This window comes from Colossoma macropomum, unplaced genomic scaffold (assembly GCF_904425465.1).
Source record: "Colossoma macropomum unplaced genomic scaffold, Colossoma_macropomum, whole genome shotgun sequence".
Taxonomy (NCBI): Eukaryota; Metazoa; Chordata; class Actinopteri; order Characiformes; family Serrasalmidae; genus Colossoma; species Colossoma macropomum.
This window is the reverse complement of record NW_023494808.1, coordinates 9,214,202-9,238,786: the sequence shown is the minus strand read 5'-3', so window position 1 is coordinate 9,238,786 and position 24,585 is coordinate 9,214,202. Positions and strand designations below refer to the sequence as shown.

The 24,585-nt window shown below is 40.4% G+C and overlaps 1 protein-coding gene across 1 annotated transcript; it reads left to right on the top strand.

Moving 5' to 3' along the window:
- The first annotated feature begins 1,536 nt into the window (after positions 1–1,536).
- gprc5bb (G protein-coupled receptor, class C, group 5, member Bb) lies at positions 1,537–19,122 on the top strand. Its single transcript, XM_036557827.1, has 4 exons — positions 1,537–1,987; positions 14,449–15,561; positions 16,411–16,517; positions 18,620–19,122. Exons 2-4 carry the CDS (start codon positions 14,451–14,453, stop codon positions 18,662–18,664), a joined length of 1,263 nt encoding a protein of 420 aa, XP_036413720.1. The 5' UTR covers positions 1,537–1,987; positions 14,449–14,450; the 3' UTR covers positions 18,665–19,122.
- Positions 19,123–24,585: the final 5,463 nt, after the last annotated feature.

Sequence of the window (24,585 nt, the reverse complement as noted above, 5' to 3'; positions counted from 1 at the left end):
TTATTTGATGGGAGTGAAGGTCCTGTGCATGGGAGAAAACACGTTACACTCTTTAAAAAGGATGGTTCTTCAAGGGATCTTTAGTAAAGACAATGATTCTATATAGAACCTTTGCATATCGTTGTTGTCAGAAGAAAACCTCATATCTTCAAAATGGTAACTTTACAGGAGAAGGAAAAAACATACTTTACTTCTAATGTAAGTCAATGGAACCAGACATTTTCCAAAGTCATTTCTGAGCTGTTTCTTTTGGTCCATTCATCATAAAATTTACAAACACTGTAAAGGACAACAGGTATTTTCAAATTATGTCAAAAACTGAAAAACAAAAATGGAGATACAAGGGTTTCTTCCGACAGCAGCGATATATTGCTGATTGATGGAGAATCTGGTATAAATGGTCTGTATAGAACCTTTTTGAAAAGGGTTTTATATAGCACCAAAAAGGGTTCTTCTATTGTTATGAGCTTGACATTGTAACAATAGAAGAACCCTTTTGAACACGTTCGAAATATGGGGCCAAAATGTTGGTCAGCGGACACGTTACTGCACAATAAATTAATCGATTCTCACATCCCAAAACCAATTAATTCAATCATAACACACTGATGCATTTTTACACCTCTAGAAAACCCATTTAAGCTTCTGATAAATAAAACATCTTAATAACAATACATGGCAACTGTTCCCTGAGAGAGAGAGCAGAGAGAGGAGGAGGAAGTGAAAGAAGATGAAAGGATTAGTTCTGGGCTACTTAAAGGGACAAGGCCACACACACGTTCTGCTAAACCACACATATACACATAGTTGGCTAAGACCTGAGTCACAATGTCTAACTCTATTACATAATCCACTCCAGGACATCCCACGTGGATACGCACTTGTGTATTTCAGCCCAAGTGACCCTTGGATGAGCTGGTGGGGTTGGGGGGAGGGAGGGCTCACCAGCAAGTCACCCGACTTAAATCACATTATTCATTCCCTCATGCGCACCCTAACCTGAACGACTGAGAGAAACTGCAGGAGTAACTCTACTGGACAGAGAATGGAGAGAGAGACGGATGCCTTTGTACCGCATGAGGACAAGTAACAGGGGGGAGAGAGAGGGGGAGAGAGAGAGAGAGAGAGATAGAGAGAGGGAAAGGGAGTGAAGGAGTGAAGCAGAGGAAGACAGAGAAAGTGAAGAATAGGAAATAGAGAAATATAGAGGCGAGGGAGACTGATATAGATTGTTAGTGTGTGGAAGAGAGAGAGGAGGGATAGGGAGAGAGAGAGAGAGAGAGGGAAATACATATATATGTAGGAGTGAAGAAAAGGGGAAGAGAAAGAGGGGAGAGATAGGGAGAGGGAGAGGGAGAGGGAGCGTGAGCGAGAGAGAGAGAGAGAGAGAGGGGGGGGTAAATATATATATATATACATAGTGAGAGGGGGAAATATATATAGATAGAGAAAGATAGGAGCAAGAGAGAGAGAGAGAGAGAGAAAGTGAGAGAAGGAGAGAAGGTGAGGGAGAGAGACAGGGAAAAAGAGGTAGACTAAAAGAGGAATAGGGAAAGAGAAGGAGAGGGAGAGAGAGCGAGAGAGGGAGGGAGAAAGAGAGAGGTGAAGCAGCATCATTTTAACCCTTTCTGCAAGGAATGTCAAGCGCAGATGGTAAAAATTTGTCTCTCGCACATCAGGAAAGGACAGCCATCTCACCAGTCGCGTCTGCGTCAAACAAAGAACTGCTTTTTCCACAAGGACTTTCTTCAGCAGAGAAAGGGCAGAGAGAGGGTGGTCTTCACAGGATAATGCACTTTCAGCACACGCACTGAGGAGCTTACTGAAATGATGAGCTGCGCTCGGGAGCTTTAAATCAGCTGTGTAGGTGCTTTTTGGGAAGAGCCCCTAACTTTATGCGCTAGACATGTTTGGATACCGTATATAAATACAAACAGAACGGAATTTGCCGCTCCTGGACCTTCACGGGTAATTTCTTCACTAGAAGGTGAGATCCACAATGCTGTTCTCTATTCCTGGCTATTCAATTGCACTTGTACAAAAAGAAATAATCTGGCTGTGAAATGACACAATCTGGTTCATAAATTGTTCATTTCGAAAAGGGCGAGTGCTGCTATGCAGCTCGTTTAATCACTGGTGTGTGTAAATGTATGAATTTGTGTGTGCGTGCGTGCCAACCTCAGCTGGTTGTCACAGTGATCGCTCCTTATATAAACTCAGCTCAGCTCCATGTAGGCCATCCCACGCGTGCCTCTGGTTGCTATAGGAACTCGTTTGGCCCGGTGCGGCAGGGAGGCCTCACAAAGCGCGAGACCCAACAAAGACATGACGTCATCAGTCCACTCAGCGCCTGCAAGCAGAGCACAGACAAACACTGTCACTAAAACTCAGTGATTTAACAGACCAGCATATTTCAAAAATTCATGTTATAACACTAAAGGTGTAGAATGTCATAAGGGTAAAAAGAGAGAGAAAGGAGGAGGGGGAATATTATTCAGCAACAATCGCAAATTATGCCCAAAAAATCTGCGAAACCACCTCCACCACAAATTAGCATAGTCCACAAACAAGTCTTATGCTTGGCTCTTAATGGGGGAAAGTTTCAGTGTAATTCTGTTCGTTGTAAACAGTCATTCAAAGTGGTTTAATATGAAAAGGTTCACTGGAGAGAAACTCAGATTTCTTTACCGTGGTGGTGATATGGGTCTCAATGACTACACTGCAAACAGGCCATACGGCCAATATAGAGTTTTATTTCAGGACAATTTACCATACAACACCCTGCACGCACCTCTCCACCCTGAATGTATGTTAAAAATACAATGAGGCCAAAAGCTTATCACAAGCTGATTTGATTACAGCATCCTGATAACACTGACTGATATGGGAGACCAAAGGTTTTATTGGTATCAGCAAAAATATTTCCAATAACAAAGGGGTAAATTTAAATACCTAAAAACACTGACTTAAAGCACTGCTAAATGTCTTTGAGAGCCACTCAGCTTCTCTCTGTTACTCCATCAAGTCCGGAGCCAGACCATAAAAAGCCATAGTATGTGAAGTGTACTGTGAAATGTACACAGACAAAGACAGTCAAAGGCAAGTACTTAAGATAAACAGACAAATGTCAACAGCCTGTTACCTCAGTTAACCTTACCAGCCCAGTAATAACATTAACTTACATGAATTGTTCTTCACATCAATCATAACATTTTCATTAGTCTGTCCCTCGTAACAACACACATATTTTTAGGTTCAATCTGATTTTTGATTCAAAGATCAAGATTCGATTTCATTTTTGATATTTTACGTTTTGAAATTGTCTTGAAGACAACAAACACCACTCTTTTTCTTCTTGGACATTCTATTAATTCGTAGTTCGTATATGCAAAGCTTTATTAATACCTGCCATGCTGACCTCTAACAAAATAAACCCCTAGGGGAAATGGCCAACATCATGGTATAATTGAATAGACAGATTTTAGATGTTTAAGTAAATCTATTTTTGTAGATCAACAGTGGTTTATTATACTGGGTTGTACCTTCCACTTTTCAAAAATACCATATTTTTTCAACTGAAATAAATCTAAAACATTTATAATGCACAAGGCTACACTGGGATAATCCTACGTCAATATCTTTTGAAACGTGTGCACGAATAATACTGTTTTTAATTTCCCTTTATTTTCCTTCATAATACAAATATGGCATAAAGACATAAAGTATGCTATTCAGAAAGCTACCAATTATCAGTGGCTCATCAACTGAGATATTAAGGTACCGGTATAACTTCAGGATAGCTGTTTGGCTTAAATACTTTCACCCTGGGATGACATACAGTCTTTCTCGACAGACTGTTTGCATCAGAACCGTGTCCGTGCATAAAAGCACTGGCACTGTGTTTGTCATTTCACTCCATTGTTTGCTTTTTCATGAAAATGATTCTTCCGGTGCGGCCTACGTGTATGCTTGACCCTCAGGCTTTTGTCTTTTACTGATCTCGACAATGAACGCGATTAAAACTGTCCTGGTATTCACCCACCACCAGCCACAGCAATGGCTCTGTATATTTTACAGTGTTTTGCTTTCTATCCATTTTTAAAAATCTAAATAACTAACAGAGCTACTCTCTTCAGCATCTGCAGTCTTTCTTTATCTACCCTGCATATCTGTCTTTCCCAGTCCTAAACCGTCTTTGTATAGCTAGCACTACCACAGTGCTTAGTGCGTTTTGTGGTGGTCTCAGGCAAGCACACTGTGTGATCTCAGGCACTCTGGTTATTTATGACATCCCAGGATAAAGATTATGACAAAACTTGTACCTTAAGAAGAATTTAAACCAGTATACCGAATGAACCGGTATAGCACTCACTAGTACTAGTCTATAGGATAAGCCCTCCCCTTCCCTCACACTGCACCTCGATATTTGTTTTATTTAATTAAGGATGCACCTAGAGGCTCTGACCACTGACAGAGGCTTTCATTAAAGACATTAAATGAGAGATGCTGAAACTGTGAGGCTGGGAGGCGTATCAGTGATATAGCTTCAAATTTCAACACATCGTTTTCAACATTCTGTTTTAAATTTTTTAGATTAAAATTAAAACAACATCAAGTTGTTAAATAACAAACACCAACACTTAATCTCCTTCTGCTTAACTTTAAAACAGCCTAAACTGAACTATTTAGCAATAACCTAAATATAAATGTATAAATTAAGAAGAGATAAAAAGTGAGGTGCGAAACCCTGACACTACCATTGTCCAAGATGTTCACTTTTGAAATGTTGCTGTCCACATTACTGTCTACATTCTACATTACAAAATGAAAAAATTACCTCGGTTACGTCACAAACGGAAGCGGGGCTACAAGCAGCTACAAATGATCAATTACAGTAGCAATGTACAGTGGAAACAGAATCCACCACCATCTGCCCTCCCACAGACAGTGCTTGAGATATGAATTACACAAATATCTAAAAGTGAAAATAATACATACCATTTTATGGCCACATAAAACAGTAGTACAGATCTCTACAGGAGGTCCAGTATGGTGTAGCTGCCTGGCAGATTTTCTTGTTTCTGTCACACTAACTGAGCAAAATAAAGAGAAGGCTTAACATAGAAATTGAAAAAACACATGGCACAGTTACAATATTTTATTTGGCATGGATTTAAAAAGCTTCTGAATACGCAAATGGAAGAAATATTAAACATCAGTGCAGGTTTACTGAAATATACCTTATAAGGCAATAAATGTTAAGATTTTTTCAGAACACATTATTTACAACTTAATATTAGACATAACACTGGGCCACCATTCCAAAGTAGAGATTTCTAGTTAACATTTACATCTAGAGGGAAAGACTAATGGAATCTACATAAACTACTCACAGTAACACCATTTCTAGAGCCAGAGGTTTTCAAATTGTGGTCTGGACTCAGAGTGTGGGGACAGAAGTCCCCGTGACTGCATATTTTTTCTCAATTCCAGAGGGGCAGTTGTGGGCTGGAGGTTAGGGAACCAGCCCTGTGACCGGAAGGTTGCCGGTTTGATCCCCTCGGCTGACAGTGCCCTTGAGCAACGCACCCAACCCCCAGTTGCTCCCCAGTTTCTGCTCCGCCATGTTGAACGGTATAAACTTTCACTATGACGTGACGCACATGATCAGAACAGACTTAAACTTTCCGACTGGGAATGTAACCAGGTGTTTACACTATTATTCTATTTAACTGATTATTTACAGGATTACCCACCTCATTCAATCGAGTAGAAATTGTATTCTGAATGGCCTCAATCGGACTAGACTGCTCCAGTTGAGGTGTATAGATGTGTTCGATTCAGATTGAGTTATTAGTCAGATTATTAACGGATTATTAGGCTGCATGTAAACGTGGTTAATGATCATTACACTGAAAGTAATGGTGAACACTGCTAGCTCACTGATTGAAATTAATTAAAAAAATAAGTGTTATCATTATTTTTTTCTATTCCACAACCTCATTAAATACGTAACTAGCAACCTTTTTTGTCATATTCAGAATTGCATTTGTGGACTGAATGAACATCAACCTTGAGCTGAAGTGAACTGAAAGCATGAGTATTTAACAAGTTTAGGTCTTATTTCACTTCACTAAGTACTTTGTGTGCCTCAGAACAAACAGTGCTGTGGGTGCTGGCACAAAAACATTTGAAAACCCTTGTTCTAGTCAATACTGTAAGACTGAATCTCATTAGATTGTCTTAGCAAAACACTGATTGGATGTCTGCATCTCAATACATAACAATCGAAAGATTATGATGTATAATACACAAACTTTGTTATAGTCATTGCACAATAAAGTAGCTTTAGTCAGCCAGTTAGCCTCCAGCTATTGGCGTTATAAGCAAAATAAAAGCCCCACTACAAAGACATGATGATGTCCACAAATCTTTTTTAAAAATTTTTCTTAAAAATTTTTAGAACCTCAAATACAACAAAAAATTCAAGGTCTTTAAACATTAGCTAGCTGCTACACTAGCTCCCATTAGCAGGATTTTATGCTCACTAGTCCTTTAACAGTAGTACGTGTTGCAAGATTAATTTTTACAGATTTTACAATTTGTACAGAACAGCTTAGCTTTGCTATCCAGGTATCTCCTTGCATTTAGCAGTTTCCACAGATGCACAAGAACACACTTGTAAGTTAAAATGTAGGCTAGTTATGGTGTAAATGTATACTAAGTTCAGGGTCACACATTACTACATCAAAACATGTTGTACCCCACAGACTAGTTTTAACTTTGAGCTTAGTAGTTCCTAAATATTCACACCTCACCCTCAGCAGGTGTACGTGTTGGGAAAACCAACAAAGATGTTAAAGAAGGCACAAAAACAAGAAAAAAACATGATGCTTTTGGCTAACTAAACTAAAAACAGATTCTACTCATAGCTTTAATCACCGCTCTCGTTTAATTCCAAACAAGAAGCTAAGAACCACAGCTCAAGTTCAGTGAGAAGTAGAAGCTACAGAAAAATAAACTGAGGCTCCTGTCATGCTTGATGGGGAGAAATGTCATTTAAAACAGCTGCACATTCATTTGTGGCAAGGAACTAATAAAGACAATGGCTGCAGGTGTTCAGATTTATTGAGTTTAACTTGCACACATTGGTCTATTCTATTCTGGATATTTTGCATAGAATGCAAAAAGTCAGTGCACACTACCGTAGTGCTTTTCATGGCAGAGGGTTTTCATCATTAGATAGTAGTTACTAGAACTTAAGTAAAAGGATAGTTTCACTTTAACTAATGTTATTAAAGTCTTAGTGAAACTTTACATACAAACTTAAGTACAAAGACAGTGGCAGAATCAAACTGCTCTTTTGCAACTGAGAGGTCTTACAAGGTTGACAATTTTTCTCCACTACTATCCCCATCTTTGACAAGGGAAGGTGTTTCTCATCAGGCAACGTGTCTTGAGCCTCAACAGTATGAGCCGCTGACTCAAACCGCCGAAGAGTTCCCCCTCAAATTCACGTTCCCCTTCATAAACTGAACCCTCGGGCGCCGCACTCACTGACCAGAAATCAATGGCAAGTAACACTGGAACTACGGAAAGCGGAAAAGACAGTTCGAGAAAGGCTGTACGGACAAAAGGTCGACACCATCAGTTACAATGGAAATTTAATGTTAACCTTTCCTAAATTATTTCGCTTTCCGTCGTTCCAGTGTTGCTTGCTGCTGATTTCTGCTCAGTGAATGCGGCACCCGAGGGTTCAGTTTATGAAGGGGAACGTGAATCAGACGCAATGCGGCAGCTACATGTAGAATCCTTCAGGTCACCTAATCATGCGTTAAACATTATCAATAAATGTGCTAATCATAACATCTTTATTACAAACTAAGCTCAGATTAATTGGGTTATTTACAGTTGGTACAGACAGCTGGCATATTGCAGCCTTGTAGAGCATCATCAGGGGGCAGTGATGTTGTTTGACTGATCTGCATTCTGTGACCATCCACACCTATAGCAGAGTTGAACCAGAGGGGCGCTGCAGAGGTGGAACTGGCCACGATAAAAATGTTATTTTTACAGTTTGGAAATATGTGATCAACATTTTCAATTCAATATTCAATCAAATGTCAACCCCTTGCTTTCCATAGACCACTGTTGTTGTGTGTCATTCTGTAGTCCTCGTTATGCCCATATTAGGAACTCCGGATCTAAGCCTCATTTCTCTATAGCCAGAATGAATCGGGTTTTCGAAAAATCGCCTCTATCTCACCCTGTGTTAAATAATGTAAGCTAAAGCTGCGCACTGAATTCACGTCATTAGACTGGCAGCCTCCTTAAGCAGGTTTTGTCAGCATACATTTCCATTTACAGACTGAGGGCAGATAAAAAGAAGTCAGAACAAAATCGGTAGGTTAGGTTTCCCTGCAGTTTTCTGTTCTTCATCTGATGCTCACTGAAACACGATAGATCTTTCCTTTTAGCTTGATTTGAAAAGATCTACAAACGTACTGCACTCAGGCTGATCCAGTACAGACTCAGCTTAACATCACTGCTCACCCTGATAAACTGATTTAGGCTCTCAGATCATCCTCATTATTGTTTTAGTGCTGGTCACATTTCTCTGAAGGACATTCGCCGGCTTTTTGTTTGACTTTTCCCGTTCCACCTTAAATGGTGCAGCAGTCACGTTCTGAAATGCTGAGCCATTTAAGGTGGAACGGGAAAATTCGAACAAGCAGCCGGCGAAAAAGCAGCTGATTGAGCTTCATGGGGGGCTGAAAGGCATAATTTGAGTTTCTCAGAACCGACAGGTCAGTATTTTGTCTCGTTTACTAGTGTTTGTGAGAGCTAGTCTCAGCTGCTGCACCATTTAAGGTGGAACGGGATCATTCAAACAAGAAGCTGCGAAAATGAAGCTAAATTCAGCCTCGCAGTTTAACACGGGTAGAGTTTCTGATAAGGAGTTTTAGCCTTTATCAAAATATCCCCCCCAGAGGTTTTATTTACGGGTACCCCTGTAAAAATGCGCTACGGTAGAACATTTCGATAAGGTAGCTCAGCTCGTCAGAGCTCCGCCACAGCCCGCCTTAGATTAGTGTAGCTCAGTGACATCAGACTGAGGCGCAGCAGCTTCAGCTCGCATGTAGCACTATTAGTATTACAGCTCCTTATCGGCCTCGTAATTCAGAGGATCCAGTGGTTTTCAGGAGAAAATGTACTCAGAACAAAACGAATCGGGTTCTTTTTATTGAACACAGGGGGCGCTAGAGGCGATTTTCCCTGTTCATTCTGGCCATAGAGAAACGGAGCTCAGACCCGGAGCTCCTAATATGGGCATAACGACTACAGTGACCTATTAGTCCAGATGTTTTCCAAATGATGTGCGCAGAGGCTGCGTATTTCACTCTCACTTTTTTCTTATTTGCTGACATCAAACTTGGAGAGGAGACAACACGTTTACCTGATCGCCGTTCCCGTAATTCACTCTCGCGGCGTTTTTTTTTAGTTTTTTTCGTATCGACAGATCCACTTCGTCCACTCATCCTTGACGCGAGGAGGCGGGGCCCTTGCGTAATTTGCGCAACAAGCGTAGAGAGCGTACATGGCTTACCGGCTATCAAAGTCCCTAACTATAGGACTCATTTATAACTTCTCTGGTATTATCTAAGGTTTACAGGCTGTCACAGCATTTCCCAAAAGGAAACAGCAGCTTTTAGCTTAAGTGTTAAACTAACGGTAGCCTAGCGGCGTCATTTGGGGTTTACGCTCGGATGGCTAACGTTAGCCACGGTGGCTAAAACAGCAGAAACCAGCGTCGTTAGTTTAAAATGATCATTAAAACTACTGAATTTGTACATATTATTAAAAAAGGATATATTAAGAATAACAACAAAAAGAATGACCTGTTTTCCTCACCAAAGCTGAAGCAGCCGTCGGTGGCAGTGGGAGAAACGACCGTTGGACAGGCTGATCCGTTGAGGTCCGTTAAATTTAAATTTTTAAATGAGCGCGGCTGCGCGCGCTGGTAGCAGCAGAGTGCGGTCGCTACTGTTAGACTGGATTAAGAACGGGTTCAGTCACTTCGTCTAATCTTAACCTTAACTAGGATAAAGACTTATCAGGAAAGCTTATCAGGTAAATGATAATACATGTTGTGTTCAGGTAGAAAACAAACGTCTTTTAAAGGGGAACTCCACCACTTTTTCCGAAATTTCTGTATAATTACATGGTTAAGATATTAACAGAATCATTCAGGGTGGTTTGTTGTGAAATACTCCATTCTGGAGAAACTTACAGAGTCAAAATTGTTCGCGGTGGTGATGATAAGAACCGAAAGTCTGAGACTCTGTCTCCCTCACAAAATTATTGCACGAAAAGGTTATGAATACACTGCCTGATGCCCGAGACATTGTTTTTTTAATAGTTTTGCGATAATGTTTTGGCCCAAAACGTCTTATTAATCCATATATTTTAATGCATTAATGGCAGATACATGCAGGGCATTGTGAGGCAAAATAGCCCCGCCCCCACTATCCCCACCAATATCAACATACAGAGAACTTGTAGAGATGAGAATTACCAGAGAATTTGTAGAGATGAGAATTACCAGAGAACTTGTAGAGAGGAGAATTCCCACTCTGCAATGTCTTCCGGTTTTCTCAAACACTAGAGGGCGCTCCTGAGTGAGTCCAAAATGAATGGGTTGATATGGAGCGTTTGAGCAAAATCATAGTTTATAAACGCTTAAACATTTTAATGTAAAAGAATAGAATCATTTCCTGAACACAGCAGCATAAAACATTTTAACACTGCTGTTATGTTTTTAAGAGCTTTTAAACTCGAGTTATAGGAGTTTAAAACGGCGCCTCATGTAGGTTCATGACGTCAGTGAGCGCGAACAGCCAATGAGCTGCTCCGCTCGCCAATCAATCATCACGCTCTAGCAGTAAAGCCCGCCTTCTGCTGCCAAAAACCTGTTTTCTGTAGAAAAAAGGAAACATACAGGTGAGATTTCTTTGTTTTTTTAGTGAAATACATCCTTCTACTTTCTAAAACTAAAGGAAAGTTCTGGACAAGTGATTAGAAACATATTTTAACTGTTCGTTTTTAGCCGTTGAGCTCCATTCACTCCCATTCATTGAGGACCCGCTCACAGGCGCCCTCTGCTGTTTAACAGTCCTGTTTTTGATATAACAGGGGGAATAGGGAGTGGCCAGGCTCCTCATAAACCGGCTCTGATCAACATAGACCACTGTAGTCACGCGTCATTCTGTAGTCCTCGTTATGCCCATATTAGGATCTCCGGGTCTGAGCTCCGTTTTTCTATGGCCAGAATGAATATGGTTTTCGAAATCGCCTCTAGCGCCCCCTGTGTTCAATAAAAATGTTCAGAACCCGATTCGTTTTGTTCTGTGAACATTTTCTCCTGAAAACCACTGGATCCTCTGAATTACGAGGCCGATGAAGAGCTGTAATACTAACAGTGCTACATGCGAGCTGAAGCTGCTTCGCCTCAGTCTGATGTCACTGAGCTACACTAATCTAAGGCGGGCTGTGGCGGAGCTCTGACGAGCTGAGCTACCTTATCGAAATGTTCTACCGTAGCGCATTTTTACAGGGGTACCCGTAAATAAAACCTCTGGGGGGGATATTTTGATAAAGGCTAAAACTCCTTATCAGAAACTCTACCCGTGTTAAACTACAAGGCTGAACTTAGCTTCATTTTCGCAGCTTCTTGTTTGAATGATCCCGTTCCACCTTAAATGGTGCAGCAGCTGAGACTAGCTATCACAAACATTAGCAAACGAGACAAAATACTGACCTGTCGGTTCTGAGAAACAGCAAAAATAAGTTAATGTTACTCAGCTGTTCAGCAGAAACAGAGAAACCTCCTCATATCAGGCCTTTCAGCCCTCCATGAAACTGAAGCTCAGCTTCTTTTTCGCCGGCTGCTTGTTTGACTTTTCCCGTTCCACCTTAAATGGCTCAGCATTTCAGAACGTGACTGCTGCACCATTTAAGGTGGAACGGGAAAAGTCAAACAAAAAGCCGGAGAATGTCCTAAGAAAATGTCCTTCAGAGAAATGTTACCAGCGTTAAAGTAATAATTAGGATATTTTGAGAGCTGAAATCAGTTTATCAGCGGGTGATAACCTGATTAAGGAGGCTGCCAGTCAAATGACGTGAATTCAGTGCGCAGTAGCTTTAGCTCACATGTAGCAATATTAATATTTCAGCTCTTTTACAACCTCGTAATTCAGAGGATCCAGGGGTTTTCGAGAGAAGAATGTTCACAGGACAGAACTTATCGGGTTCTGATCATTTTTATTTAACACAGGGTGAGATAGAGGCGATTTTTCGAAAACCTTATTTACTCTGGCCATAGAGAAACGGAGCTTAGCTTTTATCAAGTCACTCCGAGTGTCTGTTTACACTGCAACGACAGAATTATGCCAACATTTTGAACAATTGGTAAACTTCCACTTAAAGGAGACATAAGCGGTGCCCAAACTGTAGGCCGCTGCCTCAATGCCTTGCTGCCCAAGCTGTCTCAAAGGCTGCCTTCAAGTCCTGGGAAAAAAGCCCAGAAAAGTTCTTTTTGTTGTCTTTTGTTTTTCATGTGTTACTGGACCAATATGAAGAGCAGAGGATGCACAATGTACTTTTTTACCCAGTTAAAAGCCTTAAATATCATATGCTCATATCGAAGGCATTGTCTGTGAAAGGATTTGAAGGCAGCATTAATTCAGTGCCTTAAAAAGCAGTGTTGTGAAGAATGTACCTGTAACCAAATTGCGTTTGTTGCTGCTTTCAAGTCTTGTTTTAAAAATTGGAACTGCAAGATGAGTGGACGGGACACCGTGTCTAATTACTTGTAAGAAAATTAAGATTTCTTCCATAGACCCGACTGTCAGAGTTGGGGGCGTTATTAAAAAGTCCTGGAGCCACAGTTTGTATTGTCAACAAGTTGTATTTCAGTCAGCAGCCACACTGTACAAAAACTGGCCTATGGACATATTTTGTGATTTAATGTTTTTAACGGGATAAAAACACATTGAGCACCCTCTGCTTTTCATTTCTTTCCAGCTACGTCGATTAAAAAAGCAAAAGAAAATAAAAAAAAATGTATTTTATTTCCAACCAAAGCCACTTGAACACAGGAGCTTCCACAGAGCACTTGAAGGCAGATGCAGTTCGAAGACAGGAACACATCACAACATTGCCAAGATGCAGCTGACTGGTAGCTGTTAGTGTCTGTTAGCGTTAGCCATTAAATTTTTTTATTTATAGAGCAATGTGTTTAAAGAAGGCTACAATACTCAACTTTTTACAACCAAAATATGATATTTTATATAAATTAAACGTTAGCCGCACAGAAAGAAGCTCCAATGTTCTTAAAGCGGCAGTGTTTCGCTGGCTAGGCTACCTCAGCACTAGCTTACCTTGAATGTTACCTTACATTAAATTTGCTAAAAAACAATAGGAGCAGACCATAAGAAGCAGACATAAAGAGCTTTTGTGCTTGTTGTCCTAAAATAATATTTAAAAAAATTCTAAAAAGAACAAAAGGAAGCTGTTTAGCTAAGATTAGTTGCCAACCAAAGTCGAATCCTTTATGATTTAATTATTTTAAAAATGCTTTTAAAAGCCTAACCACAGTAAATACTGAAACCTATTTAAACAGTCAGTGTATAGGTAATACACAGATGTTTACACAGCAAAACAGGCACATTTTTCAAAATAACTTTTATTTACAACAGAAAATGCTATAAAGGCTATACTGGCTATTTTTCTAAAGCATCGTGGTTCACACAGGATTATGGGAAATGTAAAGCAGTGAAGGATATGCGGCAGCATTTGTAACATTTCAGGCACAGTATACTGTACATATTAAAATTTCATGCAATTCATGTAACTGACTTGATAAGTAGCTTTTGCTTACCCCAATACCACCATCAAAATAATGCTAATTTCTGCTGGCATCCCTAAGGAGTTTGCAGTGATATGGTAGCACCAAGGCTTTTTACATTTATAACAGACATTCAAGTAACATATTCTTTATTTTCAATGTTTAACAGTCACTACAGTGAGGACAGAATATCTACTAACAAAAATTAAGCATGAACGATATGAGCATATATAGCATCACTGTTTTACAGTGTTTTGTAAAGACATGTCTGTCAGAGATTCTGTATATGAAATGGCAGCTATGATGGTGAAAGCGTGAAGGCTGGATGAAATAGGGTAGGGCAATGGCATACCTAAAGCAGCAAATTCTCCCGTTTCCCATGAGAGGGAAATACACCACACCAACGAAGACTTCCTATTTGACAAGTCATATATATGCGAAAGTTTTGTTTACTTTGTCTAATTAACAGCAAGAGAAGACAGAGTTGTTCCTTGTATGATTAACTACATCAAAACGATTTATTTCTTCCTTCCCCCCTGCAGCCATGGCAGCAAACCCTGCCTTCCTCGTCCTCCTCTGTCTGATTGGCTGCAGCACTTCCGAGGGTACTGCTCAGGAAGAAATCCCACCTCCTCCTCGTGGCTGTGGCTCCAGCATCGCACCTGCCTACCGGGTCCTGTGTGATTTAGAGTCAGTGTGGGGTGTGGTTTTGGAAGCGGTGGCCTGCGGAGGTGCAATTACAGCCATCGTTCTCGCCACGCTGCTCCTGGCAAAGCTGAAAATGGTCACGGAGCAGGAACGCCGCTGTGGCGTGGGGCCTCTTCTCCTGCTGTTGCTGGGTATCGTGTGCCTCTTTGGCCTTTCCCCAATTTTTCTAGTTGGCCGCGGTGAGGTGCTGTGCGTGGCCCGCCGCAGCCTGTGGGGGTCGCTGTTTGCGCTATGTTTCTCCTGCCTGTTGGTGCAGGGGGTGCGACTGCGAAGGCTAGCAGCCGGAAAACGGAGCCCTGCAGGGAGTTCCCTGTCCTTATTGGCTCTGGGGCTCACCATGGTGCAAGGTATGTTGGCCGGCGAGTGGCTGCTGCTCACGGTGGCTCGTGAGGGCCGGGCCGCGTGCGACTATCTGCCCTTGGACTTCACCCTGGCAGGAAGCTATGCGTTGGGCCTGTTGCTGGCCGCCACAGGGCTTTCACTCAGTGTGGTGCTTTGCGGCGGAAGGGGCAGCGAGGACGCAAGCAAGAGACGGGGGCGTAAGTGGAGGTGCAACGGCGTGTGGCTCTTCCTCACCTGCCTCTCTTCCCTTCTTCTGTTGGTGGGCTGGCTCACGTTCTATATCTATGGCAATGCGGCCATTGCGACCAGAGCGTTCCATCTCCGTGGCAAAAAGACGACGGACTGGGACGAGCCCGCACTCGCTGTCGCCTTGGTGACGGTTGGCTGGGCACTGCTGTTGTTCCACGCTATACCAGAAACGCACCTGTGCCTGAGGCCGGCTGCTGGTCAGAGGAGCGAGGAGGCAGGGCAGGATTCCTACTACGATGCGCGCCAACCTCCCACAACGACGCAGGGTTACCATGATGACGAGGCCCCAACAGCCAATCACAGGACAGCTTATGCAGAAAGGCAGGCATTCACCGTGGAGGAGCAGCACACTGCAGGTATAGGTCTGAGTGTGTGTGGAGAATTTTTATAATATTTGATTTAACTGAATTTGGTTCAAGTGAATTCAATGCATTTTCACTGTGTTTTGGTTGTTTAAACCCATGTATATGTATCACATTTAAAGGGGCATTCCGGCCTAAAACTAGAGCTTTAATATGTTATGCAGTTTTCTGTAGCACAACCTCATAGTTTTTAAAGAATTCACGATTTAATATCATTTTCATGTTGTTGTCCATCAATGTTCTCCCACTACAATACCCAGCATGCAGAAATTACAGAAATACATGATAAAACCAATTATTAATCCCTGTGGTGTCAACCAATCCTGGTTGCTAGTCAAGCTACTGATCTATAGGCTAATATAACCAAACTGACTTATCTATATGGCATTTTGTCCTCATCTTATGAGTGATCTCTGTTGTTTGAGTAATCCATTCTTTTAATTGCAACTAATTTTAAGGCAGTTACCAAGTTATATGGCTGCAGTAAGATATTCGTCTCCTTAGCAGTCACTTTAGCTGTTTCCTTCCTACTGCATTCACCAGCTGACGAAGAAAAAACAATTCAAAAGAGTTGCCCCAAAAATCCATCCCACAGCAGTTGTTTTTCAAAAGTCCCTTCAGGATATATCATCAGAAGCAGGCGTTCCTAGTCTTTAAACTAGGAATTCTTCCTCTAGCCTCTACTGCAGCACTACTAAAAGTTTTGGGTAAGCAATGTTCAGCAGAAAGCTATGGTTACACTTTTCATTTTGGCCAGATTGTCCCTTTAATGGGCTACATCTGGCAATGTGTTCCTGAAAAGGTAGTTTTTGTTGGTGAATACAATATCTTTATGCCTGACAGCTATACAGGCTGGGGGGTACCATGCTGGAGTAATCAGGCCCACGCTTCCCTTCCGCAGCCATGTGTACCAGCCCACTGAGATGGCCCTGCTCATGAATGGAGGAACGGTGAGTGTGTGTAGTGAAGAGTATACACACATACCAGTAGTGCGTCCAATAGTATTCATTCAGCCCTGATAATGGGTGAATTCAGCTACTTTAAGGTGCACTGATTGCTGACACAGGCTTTCAGTTGTGCATGCAAAGCTTGTATAAGCATATCCAACAGAATGGGATGCTCTGGAGCAGCATGTGAGTCTAAAGACGCACTCACACTAGACATTTGCAGTTCGCGTCACTGGGCGTGACCAAGGCTGGTCTGGAAAATTGCCGATGAAAAAGGTCTGTCCATGTTGGTACAGTTAGCTAACTCACCAACTATTAATAATAACAACACAAAAGTGAACACACATCAGATAATTATATACTTGTGGGAGTGCTGCACACTGAGTCATGCCTAAAAGACATAGATAACTGACATAGTCAACCACATACTGTTTCCAAAAATGTTGGGATGCTGTGCAAAATGTAAATAAAAACAGAATGCAATGATGTGCAAATCAATTAATGAATTACCCTATATTTAATTGAAAATGGTACAAAGAGAATATAACAAATTGAAACTGAGAAATTTCATTGGTTTTTGAAAAATATATACCTATTTTGATATGGATACCAACAACATATTTCAAAAAAGTTGGGACGGGGCAACAACAGATTGGTAAAGTTGTGTAATGCTAAAAAAACAAGTGGTGGAACGTATCACAACTTATTAGGTTAATTGGCAACAGGTCAGTAATATGATTGGTTATAAAAAGAGCATCCCAGAGAGGCGTACTTCAGAAGTAAAGATGGGGAGGGCTCACCACTCTGTGAAAGACTGCACAGGCAAATAGTGCAACAATTTAAGAATAACGTTTCTCAACATAAAATATCAAAGAACTTGAGGATTTTCATTTGTAGTACATAATATCATTAAAACATTCAGAGAATCTGGAGAAATCTCTGTATGCAAGGGACAAGGCCAAAAACCAGTATTGGCTGGTCATAAACTTTAAACCCACAGGTGGCACTGCTTTGAAAATAGACACAATTCTGCAAAGCAAATCACTGCATGGGCTCAGGAACACTTTTGAAAAAATTGTCTGTGAACACAGTTCATCGATGTATCCACAAATGCAAATTAAGTCTCTCCCATGCAAAGAAGAAACCATATAAAAACAGGATCCAGAAATGCTGCCACCTTCTCTGGGCCTGAGCTCATTAAAAATGGACTGAGACGAAGTGGAAAAGTGTCCTGTGGTCCGACAAATCAAAATTCTTTTTGGAAATCATGGATGTGGTGTCCTCTGAGCTAAAGAGGAGAGGGAACACACAGTTCTGTGATAATACAGGGGTGCACTAGTGCACATGACATTGGTGACGTGCACATCTGTGAAGGGATCTTTAATGCTGAACGATATATACAGGTTTTGGAGCAACATATGCTGCCATCCAGATGACGTCTTTTTCAAGGAAGGGCTTGGTTATTTCAGCAAGACAATGCCAAACCACATTCTGCATGTATTGCAACAGCATGGCTCCACAGTCCAGACTGGTCACCCACTGAAAACATTTGGGGCATTGAAAATGAAAAATAAGACAAATGAGACCCTAAACAGTTGAGCAGCTAGAAAACTATATCAACCAAGAATGGGGAAACATTTTACTACAGCAAACTACAGCAATTGGTCTGCTCAAGTTCCCAATAGCTTACTTTTAAAAGAAGAGATAATGTAACACAGTGGTGAACATGCCCCTGTCCCAACATTTTTGGAATGTGTTGTTGGCATCAAATTCGAAGTAAGCATATATTTAAATAAATCAATAAATACAAATTCTCAGTTTCAACATTTGTCATTTTGTCTTTCTACTATTTTTAAAGGTAGAGTTTAAATAATTTGCACATCATTGCATTCTGTTTTTATTTACATTTTGCACAGCATCCCAACCTTTTTGGAAAAGGGGTTGTAGTATGTGGTTTTGGACGCAGCAAAGTGGGGAAAACTCCCTATTAATACCCCTGATTTCAGAAAAAACACTGGATGAGCAGGTGTCCGCAAACATCTGGACATACACTGCATGGTCACCCAGAAATGTTACAGTGTTTTGCTTTTCTCTTTGCCCCTCAGATTCCCACTGCCCCCCCAAACTACACCGGAAGGCACTTGTGGTGAAACCAGCCAGCCATCGAAAAACACAGCTCACCTGTCACCGGACAAAAAGCACCTTAGATGATGTCACATAGTTGAAGGGTATGGAAAGATGGTCCCGTGGTGAAGTAATAGTACTCTTCAAGCCATGCCCAAGCTTTCATGTAATATTGTAATAAACGACTTACCTGAACGTCAGTGGTGTTTTCAGTGTTGATGAGGCGATGATTTTTGCACTGGTTAGTCAAAGTCACTTTCGGTCAGTGACAGACAAGATGACTAAAGGTACTGTACTATTGTCAGCTATCCAGTAACGCCTGTCTTCTATTACCTACCACGCACTATTTGAGATACATTTACCAATAATTCTTTAAATATTTGGGCTACATTTACCAATAATTTAATAACGTAATAATAATATTCAATAATATTTTAATAATAATTTATATTCTAAAGAAGAACTTCTTTTTTCACTTCTCAAACATTTGTTTATTTAGGCATTATATGGTGGATTACTTAGCTATTAGTTACTTATTAATCCAGAGATGGAGCCAATCCAAATTGTGATTAACTCTTTTTTTTTACCACCTTGATGTTTTTTACCACCTTGAATTTCACAACATCTCTTAAATGCTTTTGTAAATGGTAGTTTTGATAAGAAAGTCTGATGTTGTTGTTTTTATTTATTTATGCTATTCAGGGATGTGTTTATGTGCACTTTAAGACATGATGCTGTACTGCATACCTTTGTTGATTTTCTCTTCAATAGTTTTCTCTTCAAAATGAATTTTCTAACTTACCGAAAGGCAAAGGAATTCACAAAAAAAGGCATTTTGTAGCTATTTTGTGAGTGCAGTACTGAGTAGCCTTTGTCGTGTTTTGAATAAGCTGGCTATTTTAAATGGTGAGAGAATGTAAGTAGCACTTTAATCAGACATTAATGTTTATTGTCAGTGCTATTGTGGATAGTTTGATGTCAACGGTGTAAATTTTATTTGCACGCTTTGCTAATCGGCTTCACCTCCTCCTGGACACCCCCTAGGTTTGTGAATGGTTCAGTCGAGGTTCCTAGACTCAGAGTTTGGACTGCTCCAATGTTGCCTAATCTGCGGGGGGGGTGCTTTTGTGTGGCAAATATTTATCACTTTAGTGACAAAACATGGTTTGAATTTGTTGTACAAGTAACATGCACATTCAGAGAGTACAAATCGTGCTAAATAAACGGTGCAATTCACTTGTTTTTTTTCAGTGTGTCTCTCTTCTTTATCTCACTCTCTTAAAAAGCTGTTATATCCTTGATTTAATAAATAAGATCAAATGTATTATTCATTGTGAAGCTGCACTACATAAGATTTTTTTAGTTTAAAACTGCAACATGTAGCACTACTGAGTCAGGAGAAAAGAAAACATGCTCAAATGTATGCTGCTGTAAGACCCCTGTAAAGCCTGAAATAATAAGCTAAAAGACAGGTGTCAGGTCGAGACTACATCATACGTCTTTATCAAACGCACAGGCTCAAAAAAAAGATCCAGCTCGATGTTTAGGCCTCAAAATCATCATTATACTGATGAAGATATGATCACACTAGTAGATAATTCACTCACATTCTCAGAAGACACATGCAATTACACATTTCCACCAGAGAGGTCACCAAATCCCCAAAACTTACAGTGCAGTTTTAGTCTAGCTTTACAAGGTGAAACTTTCATGCATCTAGTTGCATGTTGTGAGCTGCCTGCAACATAATTTCCAAATCCCCAAAACTTATATAGTGCAGCTTTAGTCTAGCTTTACACAGTAAAACTTTCATGCAGCTAGTTGCATGTTGTGAGTTGCTTGCAACATAATTTCTATGCAAACCGACAGTTACACAAAGCAAATGAAAGTTGCATGCAACACATTCAGTTACTCCACTTATTTGCTAAATTAGCAGCTCGTATTTTTGATATAATGTTTGGTTCTCACTATAAAGTCATTCATAAGGTGTATATTACATATTTGCATTTTCATCATCTTTGTATATTTTTTCCAGATCATCTCCATTTTTGTATATCTATTTAATTATAATTTATCTATCTACCCATGATTCTTCACTATATATTTGAGTATTTTATCTGTTGTGTGTATGTCAAGCTTTTGAAAATGAATGTTTAAGTAGCCATTACAGTTTTAGCCTACTTGATGTGTCGCTCGTCCTGTCATAGGAGCACAACAGGTCCATCACAGAGCTCATCTCGGTCTCATCTTCTGTTATACACTTCATGCTTTGGATCCCAAATAAATCTTAGCTTTGGGTAAAATTACGGGGCATAAAGAGAGAAGAAATGAATCAAGCTACATTGATCACAATGACTAAAGAAGAATTAACGATTCAAATAGCTGTTTGCGTTTAGCTGGCTAGTTAATGGAGGGGGTTACAGAAACGTTAGCTTTGAGAAACTCATGTTTGTTGTCATGGCTCATGTAAATCCAGCCTTAAGCTGTAACGTGATTTTTTTTGTTCCTTTCTATTTTGTTTTCCTTTTTTTTTTTTATTACAACTCAGATGCAAAAAATACAATAATGTGAAGACAGAACAACAGCAGCATAGAATATACTGCAAATACCAGAAATACAGCGCAACATTGCACAGCAAGACTAGCGCAGCGAGGGAGTTCCAAGATAATGATGACGGATATGTTTAGACAATATTGCGTTGATCAGAAATGGACTAAAACCTGATGGTTTTGGCTCCTGATATGGATTAGCTCAAAGGCTAGTGTCACGACCAAGAGCTGTCTTCTGCCCAGGGTCTAGACATATATGAATATCTCTAATACGTTCTATGCTATTGCCCTAATAACTATCTGTAGTCTAGCTTCTTTAAAAAGAATCGAAGGAATAAAAGAATATCTACAAAAAGTAAAAAAAAAAAGGATAAAAAAGGAATAAAAAGACTTCAGTCGCTGAGTTCTTGTGGAAGCATGGAAAGGCCTTCTCTTTATTGAGCTTTAAGTGGCAAGATGGTTCCCGGACAACCACGATGCAAATATCATCTCGAGGCATCCCTTTTTATTACCCAGTCTGGGGTGATGAACTAATCACCCCACCCCTTTTTACACAATTCCACATCATCTTAGTCCCCATTGTATCCAAACCCTGCACCCTTTTTTGCTCCCCTTAAAACCAAACGCTCATGATGTCCTTTTTTTAAAACCATTCTGACCTGGTTGTACCAGGCTGTTCCATCCTCACAGTGTCATCTTACACAGCTTCTCCACTCAAGTTCAGGAGTTCACTTCAGCTATAATTTGTACTGTCATGTAACACAATTTCCTTTTATTAGTTTTCACTTCAGCCATAACTTGCAGCTACAGTTTGTACAGTTTCTTTTTTGTGAGTTCAAGAGTTCACTGAGTTCATCCTCTTTAGAGGTGATATTCCAAATGCATGCAGTCTACAGCCTGCTCCCCAATGTTACCTCTTTTAGGAGATCTCCAAATGCTCAAGTTAGCCAATATTTAGTTTATTGATTATTAATCAGGAATGTTTCATTAAATCTTTCCATCACTGTCCAATTGTGGATACAATAAGTCACAGGTCACCTGTTAAACCACTGACACTGTGGTTTCAACCCATTACGAGAACAAGTTTTAACGCAGGGTTTATCAACCCTGGTCCTTGAGGCCCACTGCCCTGCAGCCTGGTCCTTGAGGTTCACTGCCCTGCACATTTTAGTATTTTCCTTGATTTAACGTACATTTCAACTTACTAAATAATTGTTAATGAGCTGATTAGGTTTTTTGTGTAATTATTTCCATAAGAAGGTACAATAAAGAGAGCAGAATACAAAAAACAACAACAACAAATAAAAATAATGTGAAGAGAAAGTGCAAAAAAGCATAGAAAGGGATTTCCCTCAAAGAAAAAAAGTTACTGAATTGAATTAAATAAAATTAAATAAAAAACAAACAGACAGACAAAACAATCACATTTAGGTTTGTTAGAGTGAGAGCAGATTAGTTTTGTATCAGGTGTGACGGAAGCAAGGAAAACAAACAGTGTAGGCCTCCATGTTTTAACGTACGCGTTGAGCGGTTCTACTGAGCATGCGCATATCATTACTACAGATGCCGCGTTGTCTGTTGTTCTCTATCTGAGGCGGTGCGTCTGCGCGTCCGCCATGTTGGAGAGGTCAAGATCTGCTTGTGAACTAATTTACTTGTATTGAGAGATGAAGAGTCTCAGGATTAAATCAGCCACAACTTCCTTATTACTCAACCGATTTTCACCAAATCTGTTTTTTTATAATCCTCAGACACAGATTAATCTAGGCTGTGGACTGCTCTCGGAAGCTTTTATTACTTTAATAACTGATCGTGATAATTAGCGTCCAGACCAGCAGGAGAGTATTCAGTCTGCACCTGATGTTAAAAACCGAGTTAGCGCAAGAAACATAATCTCACACACATCAGCAAATCCATCAATGTGTGAATCACTCCTAATCTTATTACACATAAAAATAAAATAAACCCCCCAAAACACAGTAAGAAGGCGCTAAAGTTGGCTGTCCGCCAGCTTCTTGAGTTTTCCCGTTCCACCTTAAATTATACAGCAGTTACTTTCCGGTGCCTGAAGCTGCACCATTTAAGGCGGAACAGGAAAATTCGAACAAGTATCTGGCAAATAAGAAGTTAACTTAAGGTTTGTGTAAGAAGGTGCTAACGTGAGTCTATTGTAAATATCTACACGGATTAAGGATTGCTATAACTTACCGCTATAAAGCATTAACCATCGTTGCAAATACTACATAAAGTTAAGATCCCCTGAATAGAGTATTAGATGAAATAAGCTTAATATAAAACCAGAGGAAAAACACTCACATCAACACTCTCTGTGCCTCATTAACCACACAACAACATCTACACATAAACATCACACAAACAATACACATCACACGAACATGAGCGTGGATCGCTGTGTAACCCCCGTTATACAACCATATCCTGCTTTCTGAGTGCAGTATTCTTGAAATACTATAATTTTGGACAGTATCTTTCTTAAACTCCCACCCACTCTATAATGGTACTGAAGGCAGTCCAGCAGTGTGTTGACCGCCCCAAGATGGCGGCGCCGTTGACGTGCCTCGCTGGACCCAACGCGGCATCTAGGTATGTATATCTATGACTACTGCCTAGTAACTTAATGCTTCGAACGTTTTATTGAGTTTTTAATGCTGATTCAGTACGGACTCAGCTTAATATTATTACTTACACCCTGGAAAGGTGATTTAGGCAATCAAAATATCATAATTATTATTTTAATGCTGGTAACTTTTTCTGATGAGACGATTTAGGCTATAAAATCATTCCACCTATACGTTTCAGTACTGATAGCGTTTTCTGACAGGGTAATTTAGGCCATCAAATTATCCTACCTACAGTTTTATGCAGAGCGCTATCTAAAAATATGCACAACTCGTCAGAACAACAGCGGCCTCCAGGCCCAGCGTTGAGAGATACTGGTTTAACGGTTTCTACATGGGCTCGGTCTCAAATGGCTCCGTACGCCCTACATAGTGCACTGCTTCGATAAAGAAACTAGGGCTTCTCCACCCAAACAGTGCACGAATGTGAGTCGTGTAGCTTGTGGCTAAATATAAATGGCTTTCTAATCGACATATAACGCGGTATTCGGGTGCAGAAGCCGTTATTTACCGATCTAGCTAGTGCACTACGTAGGGAGTAGGGAGCCATTTGAGATTCGGCCCCTGACCCTTTTTCAGCGGGGTGAAATTTTGCTATAAATAAGTGAAGGTTGATTATATACGTTTGGTTTTTGAGCGAGATCTTTATGTTCTCCCCAAAAATGTCAGGTTTTCAGGAAAACGTTTTTTAAGGAGACCGGACTGTTGCTCGCTCGGTTGTTGCCAAGGACGCGCGCTGCTGTTGCTAAGGAAGCTTAC

Bases quoted from the DNA above. Each gene is read 5' to 3' on its own strand.
- gprc5bb (XM_036557827.1), top strand. From the start codon at position 14,451: ATGGCAGCAAACCCTGCCTTCCTCGTCCTCCTCTGTCTGATTGGCTGC. The intron at 15,562-16,410 runs GTATAGGTCTGA...TATGCCTGACAG, and splicing joins GGAGGAGCAGCACACTGCAG to CTATACAGGCTGGGGGGTAC. The intron at 16,518-18,619 runs GTGAGTGTGTGT...TTTGCCCCTCAG, and splicing joins TGCTCATGAATGGAGGAACG to ATTCCCACTGCCCCCCCAAA.